The following is a 19,872-nucleotide window of genomic DNA, read 5'->3' on the forward strand; positions in this document are numbered from 1 at the left end:
CAAAACATACAGACACTTACACACTGTAACACAAATATACTGTAGCTTCACAAAACATACAGACACTTACACACTGTAACACAAATATACTGTAGCTTCCTAAAACATATAGACACTTACACACTGAAACACAAATATACTGTAGCTTCACAAAACATACAGACACTTACACACTGAAACACAAATATACTGTAGCTTCACAAAACATACAGACACTTACACACTATAACACAAATATACTGTAACTTCCCAAAACATACAGACACTTACACACTGAAACACTAATATACTGTAGCTTCACAAAACATACAGACACTTACACACTGTAACACAAATATACTGTAGCTTCCCAAAACATACAGACACACACTGAAACACTAATATACTGTAGCTTCCCAAAACATACAGACACTTACACACTGTAACACAAATATACTGTAACTTCCCAAAACATACAGACACTTACACACTATAACACAAATATACTGTAACTTCCCAAAACATACAGACACTTACACACTGAAACACTAATATACTGTAGCTTCACAAAACATACAGACACTTACACACTGAAACACAAATATACTGTAGCTTCACAAAACATACAGACACTTACACACTATAACACAAATATACTGTAACTTCCCAAAACATACAGACACTTACACACTGAAACACTAATATACTGTAGCTTCACAAAACATACAGACACTTACACACTGAAACACAAATATACTGTAGCTTCACAAAACATACAGACACTTACACACTATAACACAAATATACTGTAGCTTCACAAAACATACAGACACTTACACACTGAAACACAAATATACTGTAGCTTCACAAAACATACAGACACTTACACACTATAACACAAATATACTGTAGCTTCACAAAACATACAGACACTTACACACTGAAACACAAATATACTGTAGCTTCCCAAAACATACAGACACTTACACACTGAAACACAAATATACTGTAGCTTCCGAAAACATACAGACACTTACACACTGAAACACAAATATACTGTAGCTTCCCAAAACATACAGACACTTACACACTGAAACACAAATATACTATAGCTCCCCAAAACATACAGACACTTACACACTGAAACACAAATATACTATAGCTCCCCAAAACATACAGACACTTACACACTGAAACACAAATATACTGTAGCTTCCCAAAACATACAGACACTTACACACTGAAACACAAATATACTATAGCTCCCCAAAACATACAGACACTTACAGACTGAAACACAAATATAATATAGCTCCCGAAAACATACAGACACTTACACACTTAACACAAATATACTGTAGCTTCCCAAAACATACAGACACTTACACACTGAAACACAAATAACTGTAGCTTCCCAAAACATACAGACACTTACACACTGAAACACAAATAACTGTAGCTTCCAAAAACTTACAGACACTTACACACTGAAACACAAATACACTGTAGCTTCCCAAAACATACAGACACTTACACACTGAAACACAAATAACTGTAGCTTCCCAAAACATACAGACACTTACACACTGTAACACAAATATACTGTAGCTTCCCAAAACATACAGACACTTACACACTGTAACACAAATATACTGTAGCTTCCCAAAACATACAGACACTTACACACTGAAACACAAATATACTGTAGCTTCCCAAAACATACAGACACTTACACACTGTAACACAAATATACTGTAGCTTCCCAAAACATACAGACACTTACACACTGAAACACAATATACTGTAGCTTCACAAAACATACAGACACTTACACACTGAAACACAAATATACTGTAGCTTCCCAAAACATACAGACACTTACACACTGAAACACAAATACTGTAGCTTCCCAAAACATACAGACACTTACACACTGAAACACAAATATACTGTAGCTTCACAAAACATACAGACACTTACACACTGTAACACAAATACACTGTAGCTTCCCAAAACATACAGACACTTACACACTGAAACACAAATATACTGTAGCTTCCCAAAACATACAGACACTTACACACTGAAACACAAATATACTGTAGCTTCCCAAAACATACAGACACTTACACACTGTAACACAAATATACTGTAGCTTCCCAAAACATACAGACACTTACACACTGAAACACAAATATACTGTAGCTTCCCAAAACATACAGACACTTACACACTGAAACACAAATATACTGTAGCTTCCCAAAACATACAGACACTTACACACTGAAACACAAATATACTGTAGCTTCCCAAAACATACAGACACTTACACACTGAAACACAAATATACTGTAGCTCCCAAAACATACAGACACTTACACACTGAAACACAAATATACTGTAGCTTCCCAAAACATACAGACACTTACACACTGAAACACAAATAGACTGTAGCTTCCCAAAACATACAGACACTTACACACTGAAACACAAATAACTGTAGCTTCCCAAAACATACAGACACTTACACACTGAAACACAAATATACTGTAGCTTCCCAAAACATACAGACACTTACACACTGAAACACAAATATACTGTAGCTTCCCAAAACATACAGACACTTACACACTGAAAACACAAATACTGTAGCTTCCCAAAACATACAGACACTTACACACTGAAACACAAATATACTGTAGCTTCCCAAAACATACAGACACTTACACACTGAAACACAAATATACTGTAGCTTCCCAAAACATACAGACACTTACACACTGAAACACAAATATACTGTAGCTTCCCAAAACATACAGACACTTACACACTGAAACACAAATATACTGTAGCTTCCCAAAACATACAGACACTTACACACTGAAACACAAATAACTGTAGCTTCAAAACATACAGACACTTACACACTGAAACACAAATATACTGTAGCTTCCCAAAACATACAACACTTACACACTGAAACACAAATATACTGTAGCTTCCCAAAACATACAGACACTTACACACTGAAACACAAATATACTGTAGCTTCCCAAAACATACAGACACTTACACACTGAAACACAAATATACTGTAGCTTCCCAAAACATACAGACACTTACACACTGAAACACAAATATACTGTAGCTTCCCAAAACATACAGACACTTACACACTGAAACACAAATATACTGTAGCTTCCCAAAACATACAGACACTTACACACTGAAACACAAATATACTGTAGCTTCCCAAAACATACAGACACTTACACACTGAAACACAAATATACTGTAGCTTCCCAAAACATACAGACACTTACACACTGAAACACAAATATACTGTAGCTTCCCAAAACATACAGACACTTACACACTGAAACACAAATATACTGTAGCTTCCAAAACATACAGACACTTACACACTGAAACACAAATATACTGTAGCTTCCCAAAACATACAGACACTTACACACTGAAACACAAATATACTGTAGCTTCCCAAAACATACAGACACTTACACACTGAAACACAAATATACTGTAGCTTCCCAAAACATACAGACACTTACACACTGAAACACAAATATACTGTAGCTTCCAAAACATACAGACACTTACACACTGAAACACAAATATACTGTAGCTTCCCAAAACATACAGACACTTACACACTGAAACACAAATATACTGTAGCTTCCCAAAACATACAGACACTTACACACTGAAACACAAATATACTGTAGCTTCCCAAAACATACAGACACTTACACACTGAAACACAAATATACTGTAGCTTCCCAAAACATACAGACACTTACACACTGAAACACAAATATACTGTAGCTTCCCAAAACATACAGACACTTACACACTGAAACACAAATATACTGTAGCTTCCCAAAACATACAGACACTTACACACTGAAACACAAATATACTGTAGCTTCCCAAAACATACAGACACTTACACACTGAAACACAAATATACTGTAGCTTCCCAAAACATACAGACACTTACACACTGAAACACAAATATACTGTAGCTTCCCAAAACATACAGACACTTACACACTGAAACACAAATATACTGTAGCTTCCCAAAAACATACAGACACTTACACACTGAAACACAAATATACTGTAGCTTCCCAAAACATACAGACACTTACACACTGAAACACAAATATACTGTAGCTTCCCAAAACATACAGACACTTACACACTGAAACACAAATATACTGTAGCTTCCCAAAACATACAGACACTTACACACTGAAACACAAATATACTGTAGCTTCCCAAAACATACAGACACTTACACACTGAAACACAAATATACTGTAGCTTCCCAAAACATACAGACACTTACACACTGAAACACAAATATACTGTAGCTTCCCAAAACATACAGACACTTACACACTGAAACACAAATATACTGTAGCTTCCCAAAACATACAGACACTTACACACTGAAACACAAATATACTGTAGCTTCCCAAAACATACAGACACTTACACACTGAAACACAAATATACTGTAGCTTCCCAAAACATACAGACACTTACACACTGAAACACAAATATACTGTAGCTTCCCAAAACATACAGACACTTACACACTGAAACACAAATATACTGTAGCTTCCAAAACATACAGACACTTACACACTGAAACACAAATATACTGTAGCTTCCCAAAACATACAGACACTTACACACTGAAACACAAATATACTGTAGCTTCCCAAAACATACAGACACTTACACACTGAAACACAAATATACTGTAGCTTCCCAAAACATACAGACACTTACACACTGAAACACAAATATACTGTAGCTTCCCAAAACATACAGACACTTACACACTGAAACACAAATATACTGTAGCTTCCCAAAACATACAGACACTTACACACTGAAACACAAATATACTGTAGCTTCCCAAAACATACAGACACTTACACACCGAAACACAAATATACTGTAGCTTCCCAAAACATACAGACACTTACACACTATAACACAAATATACTGTAGCTTCCCAAAACATACAGACACTTACACACTGAAACACAAATATACTGTAGCTTCCCAAAACATACAGACACTTACACACTGAAACACAAATATACTGTAGCTTCCCAAAACATACAGACACTTACACACTGAAACACAAATATACTGTAGCTTCACAAAACATACAGACACTTACACACTGAAACACAAATATACTGTAGCTTCCCAAAACATACAGACACTTACACACTGAAACACAAATATACTGTAGCTTCCCAAAACATACAGACACTTACACACTGAAACACAAATATACTGTAGCTTCCCAAAACATACAGACACTTACACACTATAACACAAATATACTGTAGCTTCCCAAAACATACAGACACTTACACACTGAAACACAAATATACTGTAGCTTCCCAAAACATACAGACACTTACACACTGAAACACAAATATACTGTAGCTTCCCAAAACATACAGACACTTACACACTGAAACACAAATATACTGTAGCTTCCCAAAACATACAGACACTTACACACTGAAACACAAATATACTGTAGCTTCCCAAAACATACAGACACTTACACACTGAAACACAAATATACTGTAGCTTCCCAAAACATACAGACACTTACACACTGAAACACAAATATACTGTAGCTTCCCAAAACATACAGACACTTACACACTGAAACACAAATATACTGTAGCTTCCCAAAACATACAGACACTTACACACTGAAACACAAATATACTGTAGCTTCCCAAAACATACAGACACTTACACACTGTAACACAAATACACTGTAGCTTCCCAAAACATACAGACACTTACACACTGAAACACAAATATACTGTAGCTTCCCAAAACATACAGACACTTACACACTGAAACACAAATATACTGTAGCTTCCCAAAACATACAGACACTTACACACTGAAACACAAATACACTGTAGCTTCCCAAAACATACAGACACTTACACACTGAAACACAAATATACTGTAGCTTCCCAAAACATACAGACACTTACACACTGAAAACACAAATATACTGTAGCTTCCCAAAACATACAGACACTTACACACTGAAACACAAATATACTGTAGCTTCCCAAAACATACAGACACTTACACACTGAAACACAAATATACTGTAGCTTCCCAAAACATACAGAGACACTTACACACTGAAACACAAATATACTGTAGCTTCCCAAAACATACAGACACTTACACACTGAAACACAAATATACTGTAGCTTCCCAAAACATACAGACACTTACAGACTGAAACACAAATATAATATAGCTCCCGAAAACATACAGACACTTACACACTGACACACAAATATACTATAGCTCCCCAAAACATACAGACACTTACACACTGAAACACAAATATACTGTAGCTTCCCAAAACATACAGACACTTACACACTGAAACACAAATAACTGTAGCTTCCCAAAACATACAGACACTTACACACTGAAACACAAATATACTGTAGCTTCCCAAAACATACAGACACTTACACACTGAAACACAAATATACTGTAGCTTCCCAAAACATACAGACACTTACACACTGAAACACAAATATACTGTAGCTTCCCAAAACATACAGACACTTACACACTGAAACACAAATATACTGTAGCTTCCCAAAACATACAGACACTTACACACTGAAACACAAATATACTGTAGCTTCCCAAAACATACAGACACTTACACACTGAAACACAAATAGACTGTAGCTTCCCAAAACATACAGACACTTACACACTGAAACACAAATAACTGTAGCTTCCCAAAACATACAGACACTTACACACTAAACACAAATATACTGTAGCTTCCCAAAACATACAGACACTTACACACTGAAACACAAATATACTGTAGCTTCCCAAAACATACAGACACTTACACACTGAAACACAAATATACTGTAGCTTCCCAAAACATACAGACACTTACACACTGAAACACAAATATACTGTAGCTTCCCAAAACATACAGACACTTACACACTGTAACACAAATACACTGTAGCTTCCCAAAACATACAGACACTTACACACTGAAACACAAATATACTGTAGCTTCCCAAAACATAAGACACTTACACACTGAAACAAATATACTGTAGTTAGAAATCTGTATCCCAAAACATACAGACACTTACACACTGAAACACAAATATACTGTAGCTTCCCAAAACATACAGACACTTACACACTGAAACACAAATATACTGTAGCTTCCCAAAACATACAGACACTTACACACTGAAACACAAATATACTGTAGCTTCCCAAAACATATAGACACTTACACACTGAAACACAAATATACTGTAGCTTCCCAAAACATACAGACACTTACACACTGATAACACAAATATACTGTAGCTTCCCAAAACATACAGACACTTACACACTGAAACACAAATATACTGTAGCTTCCCAAAACATACAGACACTTACACACTGAAACACAAATATACTGTAGCTTCCCAAAACATACAGACACTTACACACTGTAACACAAATATACTGTAGCTTCCCAAAACATACAGACACTTACACACTGAAACACAAATATACTGTAGCTTCCCAAAACATACAGACACTTACACACTGAAACACAAATATACTGTAGCTTCCCAAAACATACAGACACTTACACACTGAAACACAAATATACTGTAGCTTCCCAAAACATACAGACACTTACACACTGAAACACAAATATACTGTAGCTTCCCAAAACATACAGACACTTACACACTGAAACACAAATATACTGTAGCTTCCCAAAACATACAGACACTTACACACTGAAACACAAATATACTGTAGCTTCCCAAAACATACAGACACTTACACACTGAAACACAAATATACTGTAGCTTCCCAAAACATACAGACACTTACACACTGAAACACAAATATACTGTAGCTTCCCAAAACATACAGACACTTACACACTGAAACACAAATATACTGTAGCTTCCCAAAACATACAGACACTTACACACTGAAACACAAATATACTGTAGCTTCCCAAAACATACAGACACTTACACACTGAAACACAAATATACTGTAGCTTCCCAAAACATACAGACACTTACACACTGAAACACAAATATACTGTAGCTTCCCAAAACATACAGACACTTACACACTGAAACACAAATAACTGTAGCTTCCCAAAACATACAGACACTTACACACTGAAACACAAATAACTGTAGCTTCCCAAAACATACAGACACTTACACACTGAAACACAAATATACTGTAGCTTCCCAAAACATACAGACACTTACACACTGAAACACAAATATACTGTAGCTTCCCAAAACATACAGACACTTACACACTGAAACACAAATATACTGTAGCTTCCCAAAACATACAGACACTTACACACTGAAACACAAATATACTGTAGCTTCCCAAAACATACAGACACTTACACACTGAAACACAAATATACTGTAGCTTCCCAAAACATACAGACACTTACACACTGAAACACAAATATACTGTAGCTTCCCAAAACATACAGACACTTACACACTGAAACACAAATATACTGTAGCTTCCCAAAACATACAGACACTTACACACTGAAACACAAATATACTGTAGCTTCCAAAACATACAGACACTTACACACTGAAACACAAATATACTGTAGCTTCCCAAAACATACAGACACTTACACACTGAAACACAAATATACTGTAGCTTCCCAAAACATACAGACACTTACACACTGAAACACAAATATACTGTAGCTTCCCAAAACATACAGACACTTACACACTGAAACACAAATATACTGTAGCTTCCCAAAACATACAGACACTTACACACTGAAACACAAATATACTGTAGCTTCCCAAAACATACAGACACTTACACACTGAAACACAAATATACTGTAGCTTCCCAAAACATACAGACACTTACACACTGAAACACAAATATACTGTAGCTTCCCAAAACATACAGACACTTACACACTGAAACACAAATATACTGTAGCTTCCCAAAACATACAGACACTTACACACTGAAACACAAATATACTGTAGCTTCCCAAAACATACAGACACTTACACACTGAAACACAAATATACTGTAGCTTCCCAAAACATACAGACACTTACACACTGAAACACAAATATACTGTAGCTTCCCAAAACATACAGACACTTACACACTGAAACACAAATATACTGTAGCTTCCCAAAACATACAGACACTTACACACCGAAACACAAATAGACTGTAGCTTCCCAAAACATACAGACACTTACACACTGAAACACAAATATACTGTAGCTTCCCAAAACATACAGACACTTACACACTGAAACACAAATACACTGTAGCTTCCCAAAACATATAGACACTTACACACTGAAACACAAATATACTGTAGCTTCCCAAAACATACAGACACTTACACACTGAAACACAAATATACTGTAGCTTCCCAAAACATACAGACACTTACACACTGTAACACAAATATACTGTAGCTTCCCAAAACATACAGACACTTACACACTGAAACACAAATATACTGTAGCTTCCCAAAACATACAGACACTTACACACTGAAACACAAATATACTGTAGCTTCCCAAAACATACAGACACTTACACACTGAAACACAAATATACTGTAGCTTCCCAAAACATACAGACACTTACACACTGAACACACAAATATACTGTAGCTTCCCGAAAACATACAGACACTTACACACTGAAACACAAATATACTGTAGCTTCCCAAAACATACAGACACTTACACACTGAAACACAAATATACTGTAGCTTCCCAAAACATACAGACACTTACACACTGAAACACAAATATACTGTAGCTTCCCAAAACATACAGACACTTACACACTGAAACACAAATATACTGTAGCTTCCCAAAACATACAGACACTTACACACTGAAACACAAATATACTGTAGCTTCCCAAAACATACAGACACTTACACACTGAAACACAAATATACTGTAGCTTCCCAAAACATACAGACACTTACACACTGAAACACAAATATACTGTAGCTTCCCAAAACATACAGACACTTACACACTGAAACACAAATACACTGTAGCTTCCCAAAACATACAGACACTTACACACTGAAACACAAATATACTGTAGCTTCCCAAAACATACAGACACTTACACACTGAAACACAAATATACTGTAGCTTCCCAAAACATACAGACACTTACACACTGAAACACAAATATACTGTAGCTTCCCAAAACATACAGACACTTACACACTGAAACACAAATATACTGTAGCTTCCCAAAACATACAGACACTTACACACTGAAACACAAATATACTGTAGCTTCCCAAAACATACAGACACTTACACACTGAAACACAAATATACTGTAGCTTCCCAAAACATACAGACACTTACACACTGAAACACAAATATACTGTAGCTTCCCAAAACATACAGACACTTACACACTGAAACACAAATATACTGTAGCTTCCCAAAACATACAGACACTTACACACTGAAACACAAATATACTGTAGCTTCCCAAAACATACAGACACTTACACACTGAAACACAAATATACTGTAGCTTCCCAAAACATACAGACACTTACACACTGAAACACAAATATACTGTAGCTTCCCAAAACATACAGACACTTACACACTATAACACAAATATACTGTAGCTTCCCAAAACATACAGACACTTACACACTGTAACACAAATATACTGTAGCTTCCCAAAACATACAGACACTTACACACTGAAACACAAATATACTGTAGCTTCCAAAACATACAGACACTTACACACTGTAACACAAATATACTGTAGCTTCCCAAAACATACAGACACTTACACACTGAAACACAAATATACTGTAGCTTCACAAAACATACAGACACTTACACACTATAACACAAAATATACTGTAGCTTCCCAAAACATACAGACACTTACACACTGAAACACAAATATACTGTAGCTTCCCAAAACATACAGACACTTACACACTGAAACACAAATATACTGTAGCTTCCCAAAACATACAGACACTTACACACTGAAACACAAATATACTGTAGCTTCCCAAAACATACAGACACTTACACACTGAAACACAAATACACTGTAGTTTCCCAAAACATACAGACACTTACACACTGAAACACAAATATACTGTAGCTTCCCAAAACATACAGACACTTACACACTGAAACACAAATACACTGTAGCTTCCCAAAACATACAGACACTTACACACTGAAACACAAATATACTGTAGCTTCCCAAAACATACAGACACTTACACACTGTAACACAAATATACTGTAGCTTCCCAAAACATACAGACACTTACACACTGAAACACAAATATACTGTAGCTTCCCAAAACATACAGACACTTACACACTGAAACACAAATATACTGTAGCTTCCCAAAACATACAGACACTTACACACTGAAACACAAATATACTGTAGCTTCCCAAAGCATACAGACACTTACACACTGAAACACAAATATACTATAGCTCCCCAAAACATACAGACACTTACACACTGAAACACAAATATACTGTAGCTTCCCAAAACATACAGACACTTACACACTGAAACACAAATATACTGTAGCTTCCCAAAACATACAGACACTTACACACTGAAACACAAATATACTGTAGCTTCCCAAAACATACAGACACTTACACACTGAAACACAAATATACTGTAGCTTCCCAAAACATACAGACACTTACACACTGAAACACAAATACACTGTAGCTTCCCAAAACATACAGACACTTACACACTGAAACACAAATATACTGTAGCTTCCCAAAACATACAGACACTTACACACTGAAACACAAATATACTGTAGCTTCCCAAAACATACAGACACTTACACACTGAAACACAAATATACTGTAGCTTCCCAAAACATACAGACACTTACACACTGAAACACAAATATACTGTAGCTTCCCAAAACATACAGACACTTACACACTGAAACACAAATACACTGTAGCTTTCCCAAAACATACAGACACTTACACACTGAAAACACAAATATACTGTAGCTTCCCAAAACATACAGACACTTACACACTGAAACACAAATACACTGTAGTTTCCCAAAACATACAGACACTTACACACTGAAACACAAATATACTGTAGCTTCCCAAAACATACAGACACTTACACACTGAAACACAAATACACTGTAGCTTCCAAAACATACAGACACTTACACACTGAAACACAAATATACTGTAGCTTCCCAAAACATACAGACACTTACACACTGAAACACAAATATACTGTAGCTTCCCAAAACATACAGACACTTACACACTGAAACACAAATATACTGTAGCTTCCCAAAACATACAGACACTTACACACTGTAAACACAAATACACTGTAGCTTCCCAAAACATACAGACACTTACACACTGAAACACAAATATACTGTAGCTTCCCAAAACATACAGACACTTACACACTGAAACACTGTAGAAACACACATAGACACTGTACACAAATAACTGTCCCAAAACATACAGACACTTACACACTGTAACACAAATACACTGTAGCTTCCCAAAACATACAGACACTTACACACTGAAACACAAATATACTGTAGCTTCCCAAAACATACAGACACTTACACACTGAAACACAAATAGACTGTAGCTTCCCAAAACATATAGACACTTACACACTGAAACACAAATATACTGTAGCTTCCCAAAACATACAGACACTTACACACTGTAACACAAATACACTGTAGCTTCCCAAAACATATAGACACTTACACACTGAAACACAAATATACTGTAGCTTCCCAAAACATATAGACACTTACACACTGAAACACAAATATACAGTAGCTTCCCAAAACATACAGACACTTACACACTGAAACACAAATACACCGTAGCTTCCCAAAACATACAGACACTTACACACTGAAACACAAATAGACTGTAGCTTCCCAAAACATACAGACACATACACACTGAAACACAAATATACTGTAGCTTCCCAAAGCATACAGACACTTACACACTGAAACACAAATACACTGTAGCTTCCTAAAACATATAGACACTTACACACTGAAACACAAATAGACTGTAGCTTCCCAAAACATATAGACACTTACACACTGAGACAAAAATATACTATAGCTTCCCAAAACATACAGACACTTACACACTGTAACACAAATAGACTGTAGCTTCCCAAAACATACAGTCACTTACACACTGTAACACAAATACACTGTAGCTTCCCAAAACATACAGACACTTACACACTGAAACACAAATATACTGTAGCTTCCCAAAACATACAGACACTTACACACTGAAACACAAATAGACTGTAGCTTCCCAAAACATACAGACACTTACACATTGTAACACAAATTGACTGTAGCTTCCCAAAACATACAGACACTTACACACTGTAATATCAATATACTGTATCTTCCCAAAACATACAGACACTTACACACTGAAACTCAAATATACTGTAGCTTCCCAAAACATACAGACACTTACACACTGTAACACAAATATACTGTAGCTTCCGAAAACATACAGACACTTACACCCTGAGACACATTACACACATGGATGATGAAAGACCGTGCTCAAATGACCTTGACTGTTAATAAGATGGTAAACCTAACAAACCAAACCAAAACACACAATCAATGCACAATGAACACCAAAGTAACGTATCAACTGTATCCATTGATCGTCAAAACTAGTAATTACCTATGCATTCAAATTAATTTAAAATACCCTATTAACAGTGACACTTAGTTATGCATATAAATATATAGTTAAGTAGATATTTAGTCCTCATTATCACAAAAGTAGAGGGATACAATAACATACTTAGTCAAAACGTCAGGTTTTTTTATGTAGAGGTAGACATTTACCTTAATTTGCATTATTAAAGATAGAAATACACCTTGAGATCATCTTGCAATAGACAAACATGTACGTATTGACTTTCTGAGGACATTCATGCAAAGTTGTGACATCGATACTTAATTCACAGGAAATATACGTATAAAGTATTTAAACAATGAAATATAATGAAACACATGACTTAGGCAAAGAGGAAAACAATTGTGTAGGGAATGACTACCGCTCCGCTTCATAGCCTATAAATAACAAACGAGGATATATTAACTTCAAATGTAAGGCTTTTATTTTGGTAGATGGTATTGCATTGTATTTCTAATACTTTCCATTCTATGTATTTAAGTCTCTCAAGACGCAATGCCAGTTTTCAAACCGCCCTATTCATGGACATTTAAATACACCAATTAAGCTATATTATGTTTGCTTTGCCTTCAAAATCTTTATAGCAATTACAGTCGACAAAGCGGGGACGTCTTCTCCTCCGGAACATCTGAATCCTCTGTTGTGTTATATGTTACGTCTATCTGTGTGAGATAGTTTTTGTGTTCTATTACACATTTTAAAATGCCACTGGGGAAAAAGCTAAACATTTATCCTTGATATTTAAGACGTTGTTACCACTTTCGACCTCTTTGGAGTAAATGGAACGGTATTCGTAACAAAGCCCGTTGACATTAACAGTGATATGGCCATCATATTAAACATGATCGTTTAGACCTAGTTAAACATTATTGAAGATATCAGTTGTTTTCATTCTTGATTTCTATGCTTAGGTCCTATTTACATGACAAATAATATTGACGAAACTAATGACGCTAACCATCTTATTATAATCTCCACAATATGTATTTCTGAATCAATCTACACCATTTGCTTGCTCTTATTTTAAGATATAACACACTATTGGCTATTAACATAGACTCATTTGTTTTATGTGTTTCCGGCTGAATACTCAATGTTTTTGCCTTCTTTCAGTTTGACATGTCAAACTTCGTGACCCGTTGTAAGTCAGCTGACCCCTACTCCATTATGACAAAGTATCGTATGAACCGACCGGGAGCCACCCGGCGAGCTAAGAGTGCCCACATCAGACGATTACGAGGGGATTTGTGTGGGTCTGAGCGCTCGGACGAACACACTAGGGCTGAAAGTGCAGACATGCATAGTGTCACGACAGCTGCAGATCTGTACGACTTTGACAAGGACTTCCCGGAGGACCTGGATCAAGATGGTTAGTCATCATGATAAGTATACTCATCATCATCATCATCATCATCATCATGTAGTTCTATTAGCAACAAACCATAAATCAGTATTATTTCAGTCGTCATGTGGAGAACAATCTGGTTCATAAGTGGAAGCTCAAAAAGCCAATATTTGTTTTCCCCATTTCGGCGAGTATATTGCGTCCTTCAAATAATACCAGTCAGATTCAAGTCCTAATCGTAAGGTGTTGATGTGTAGTTCCGTCTGTTTAACTTTTCTTTGCAGAATAAAATTCGTTTTTAGCTCACAATCCGTCTGATATCCAGTAATTTCACCCGTGTAATAGTTTTGCATGTCACTAGTGTAATATGACCTGCAACGATTTTTTTATTGGATGGAAATCCATGGTGACGTCAGACAGAAACAGTAGAATGACGTAAGGAAAAATGACGTGACGTCAGGATTACGAGGATGGCGAGCAAAACGGCAGTATCCGCTGGATTTTCGGAATACATTTTGATGTGAATTTCTTTGTAATGTAGTTTGTGGTAGTTATGTGATAAAAAGTAGCTTAAATTTGTGTTCATTACATATGAGATTTTATGAAACGAGTTATGAAATGATCACTAATGAAAGATCCTATGTACATTGCATTACACCTTAACATAGGTCTAATCGAAGTTCCGTCACTATACAGTATGACGTTACTTCAACACTTGTATCCAATTGCTTCAACTATATTGCAGTTGCAACATGAATTTATTATCAGAAACTTTTATCCTTTTCTTTGTACTCTTTAATGACACAAATGGTGTTTTTTCATGTTAAAAACCTTTGATGTAAAAGATACAACTTTTTAAGTTATAGGATATAAATTTATTAAATATTGAAATGTTTCTATTTTATGTTATTTTCCAAAGATAAACAGGGTTTATACTAAAACATCACAAGTAATAATGATAAACGACGCGTAGCGCCTTAGTTGGACTGTTCAAAATTTTGCTCACGAACTTTCTCCCGCATTGTTATTCCTGAAAGTTGACAGCTATGTATTCTAGGTAAATATTCCCTACATATTACAAAATATCTAACTAACATAGAGTGTACTGTTGTAATGATAAAATGTATAAATAATCAAATAGGTATCATTACAGAAGAAAGAACGTCAAAAGATACTTGACATGTGAATCGATACAACACAACAGTCGTTTATATGAGGAACCCCTATGGCCAAATGGCTCTGAACCATGCAATTCTTTATCAGTATTTGATTGTAAACAAACAATTCTGGCCATGCTTAAACAACTCCCATTACACGTAAACCCTTTACTAGTAAACCCAAACATTAAACTACAAATAGCTGAATCATCGGTAACAATGGTAACATTCGATAATGAGTACATTGTTTAGACCCCTACCTTCCTCCCTAAGGAGCGTTCTCTACTATAACCACATGGATGATTGCTAACACTTAGCCATTCATTAGTCAATGCCAGTATACATACGCCGGGTTTTCTTATAAATACATGTATCGCAATCTGATATATCGTTAAATGATTAGTATATAACAGGAACTTTAAACGATAAGCTATACTTAAAAAATGTTTTCATTTTTTTCAACAAATATTATATTCATATGATCTTTATATAATAACAAAAATATTACATATGTATTATCAGTTTTATTTCATGATGAGAAAGACTCTGTAATTGCACTTACATTTAGTCTAGTACTTGTTTCCATATCACCAAATTCACGTATAGTTTTATTGTCTTTATATGAACAAAATGAATTTAAACCAAATACACAGGTAAGTTTTCAGTTAGTTAAATAAATTAATGCAAATATAAATCTGGCGGACACGATATCAAAAACTGACTTAAGTCAAACAATTTAACATAAGTTATAAAAGGAGAAAAACTTAGGTTTTGACTTAAGTCAGAATCTGCACATTTGTTTCGAGAAATCGGAGCCTGTATTCAACGCTAGTAACCTACGACTATATGCACTTTAGTATAAGGTCGTGTTATTTCAAAGGGGTATTAAAATAACAAAATATTATTAAGATTTGAAGAATGTCATCCGCTCTCGGCACTACCGGATTACAAATGTTTGCTTACACTAATCTATCGAAGACGATTAATCATATCATAATCTAATCCTAAACCATTTATGTGTAACAAAACCTGGTATTGTGTGGGTTATCGTAATTTAACGCATTGCACAGTTAGTGATAATCCCTGTTTATACGGGGGCCAAGATGGACATTTGGAAGTTTGTACTCACAATTCAAATTTGTAAATACAAAAATGTTTTTGGTTAAAAAAAGTGAGTTCAGGTCAACAAAATGTATACAATTCCCAAGGCGGTAATATCTTAACTTTTTCCAAAATGTATCACAATATTGATTATGCTATCAAATAAGTCAATTTTGTCAGTAGATCAAATAATATGCATACAAAACCAAGGAGCATTGTGATAAAATTCCTTTTGTGGGACAGAATTGTAAATTATAGTATATAATTGTATATTCGCAATGACTAAAACAAATTTTGTTACACAAAATAAGCTATCCTTAGACAGAATTCAATTTTGTATCCCGAATTGACCTTGGTTTCACAAAGAGATAGAGTGCCATTTGGCACCCTGTAGTATATTATATACAATAAAAATTATGTTAGTAAGTGCACGGCGGTTAAAGATTTCTCCTTATTTTATTCTAAATGTATTTGTTGTTTGTCTGTAATGTTGTCGGCCTTTAGTACAGCGACCTCTCAGTACTTCATTCAATATTGGATATATATAACGTGTCATTTAAAAGAAATAAAGTGCGAGATTTTGAGGTGGTCATCTGAAATACATGTGGGTGTTTAGATATATTCTCATCCCATCGCCTAATTCAAAGGAGTGTTAATCTGTACGATCCTATATTTTATATAAGCATATTAGCATAATAATTCACGACTGTTTCATGTTATTGGTCTTTTCGTATTTTGGTAAAAAGGAGAAAAACTAAGAGAGTTTTATGCCCAGAACATACAGTATCCATCTTATCCAGAAAGATGAATAAAATTAGGTCTGCCAATCTTAGAGTATAAGGAACGGTATGATAGAAACATTTAAGATACAGAGATTAAGTGGACTGAGTTAAGTTATTCACACTGTCCACAGTCAGACAGACTAGAGGTATAGCTATAAGTTATATAAAAAACAGAGCAGGACCAGACTTACACAAGGCGCTTTCACCCGACAATTATAACTCACTACCTAGTAATGTAGTAGAGTTACCTCCCCTTAATTGTTTTAAATCTCGTCTCAACAGCCATTGGCGGAATATATCGTTCAAGTTTTAATCTAGTTTTTATGATGCTGCGCAACCACAAAGTTTAAATGTATATAATCACAACGCGCCGCAATAAGTGAATAGCTAACCATGGTGTCAAGACAACGGTATCACAGGTAACAAAATGTATTCCAGGGTTACAAAAAATCCTTTTCAGAGAAAACGATGTGGATTTAACACAAATACAATAACGCAACAACACCCTTCCACAAAGAAGATAACTCTACTATGCAAAGATGGCAGATGCAAATTGATGATATGTAGTACTTATGATGAACACTTGGTAACAATTGTATCGACAATGAGTTGTTGTAAGATTAAAATGTAATTCTCTATACGTTCTACCTTAATCACCTGTCGTTTAGCACTAGAGATAAATTACTATCTATTACTTACAATGTTTCTAACGATTTCGTAGTATTTATCCATATTTGGACATCTCTAGGGACATACCACACATAATATGTGTTGTTATTACCAGATACCGGGTGATAAGAAAGTTATACATATGATTTGTCATAATGGAAATCAGCTAGTAATGGCTCTATTCGCTTTTATTTATGTCAGATGAAGAAGACTTTGAACATCCTAAAGTGCAGTTGTCACCCTCCCAGGAGGTTTATAGGAAAGCCTGTCGACAGCTAAATGTCATCATCAGTCAATTTTTTAGTCGGAAACTCGTCACCGAGAGTGTCATCATGCGGCATCATGAACTGGGTCCGAAAGGAGGGAAGGCTTGCGCACTGGCACTTATGGTAAGTCGTCTTGGATACGATTCGTCAACAATGATACAATGTAAATCGAAAAATAGTTTGAATGATACGCTTGGACAAGTATGTAAATACATATTTCAGTAGTTTCTCATCCGTTTCTGGTGTAAGTTTGTATGTTATCTCTTTAAATAATTTTATCTCATGTGTATCACAGATTTAGGACACGTTATTCAACCTAGACCAGCCACTGGTTTCTAGAATATTAAAAACATCACGAAAATTTGGCTTGAAATGTTTTCTCTTTCAATCTCACCTTACAAAAAGACTAGCTACCTGTCATACACAAAGTGGTACACATGGTAACAGAAAAAAGAATCATTCAATATCTGAGGGATGAGACCGACAAAAATGGGATTAAAGATTGTATTAGTCTTTGCGATATCTATCATCCTGGATAGTTTCAAACTAGAGGATATACTCTATTATCAGTATTCGACTAGGAAAATATTGCAATGAATCGCACCACGGCGGTTCGAATGAAATTGCGCTGCG

The 19,872-nt window shown here is 35.4% G+C and overlaps 1 protein-coding gene across 3 annotated transcripts in view; it reads left to right on the plus strand.

Moving 5' to 3' along the window:
- The window catches only part of LOC138327569 (leucine-rich repeat-containing protein 74B-like), a 59,573-nt gene that overhangs the window by 9,328 nt on the left and 30,373 nt on the right, over nt 1–19,872 (plus strand). For all 3 annotated transcript variants that reach the window (XM_069273759.1, XM_069273760.1, XM_069273758.1), the window contains exons 2-3: nt 15,033–15,288; nt 19,175–19,362. In XM_069273759.1, the coding sequence (XP_069129860.1) occupies nt 15,039–15,288; nt 19,175–19,362 (438 nt within the window). In that variant the 5' untranslated portion in view covers nt 15,033–15,038. The remainder of the gene's footprint in view (nt 1–15,032; nt 15,289–19,174; nt 19,363–19,872) is intronic.

This window comes from Argopecten irradians, chromosome 7, assembly GCF_041381155.1.
Source record: "Argopecten irradians isolate NY chromosome 7, Ai_NY, whole genome shotgun sequence".
NCBI classification, from domain to species: Eukaryota; Metazoa; Mollusca; class Bivalvia; order Pectinida; family Pectinidae; genus Argopecten; species Argopecten irradians.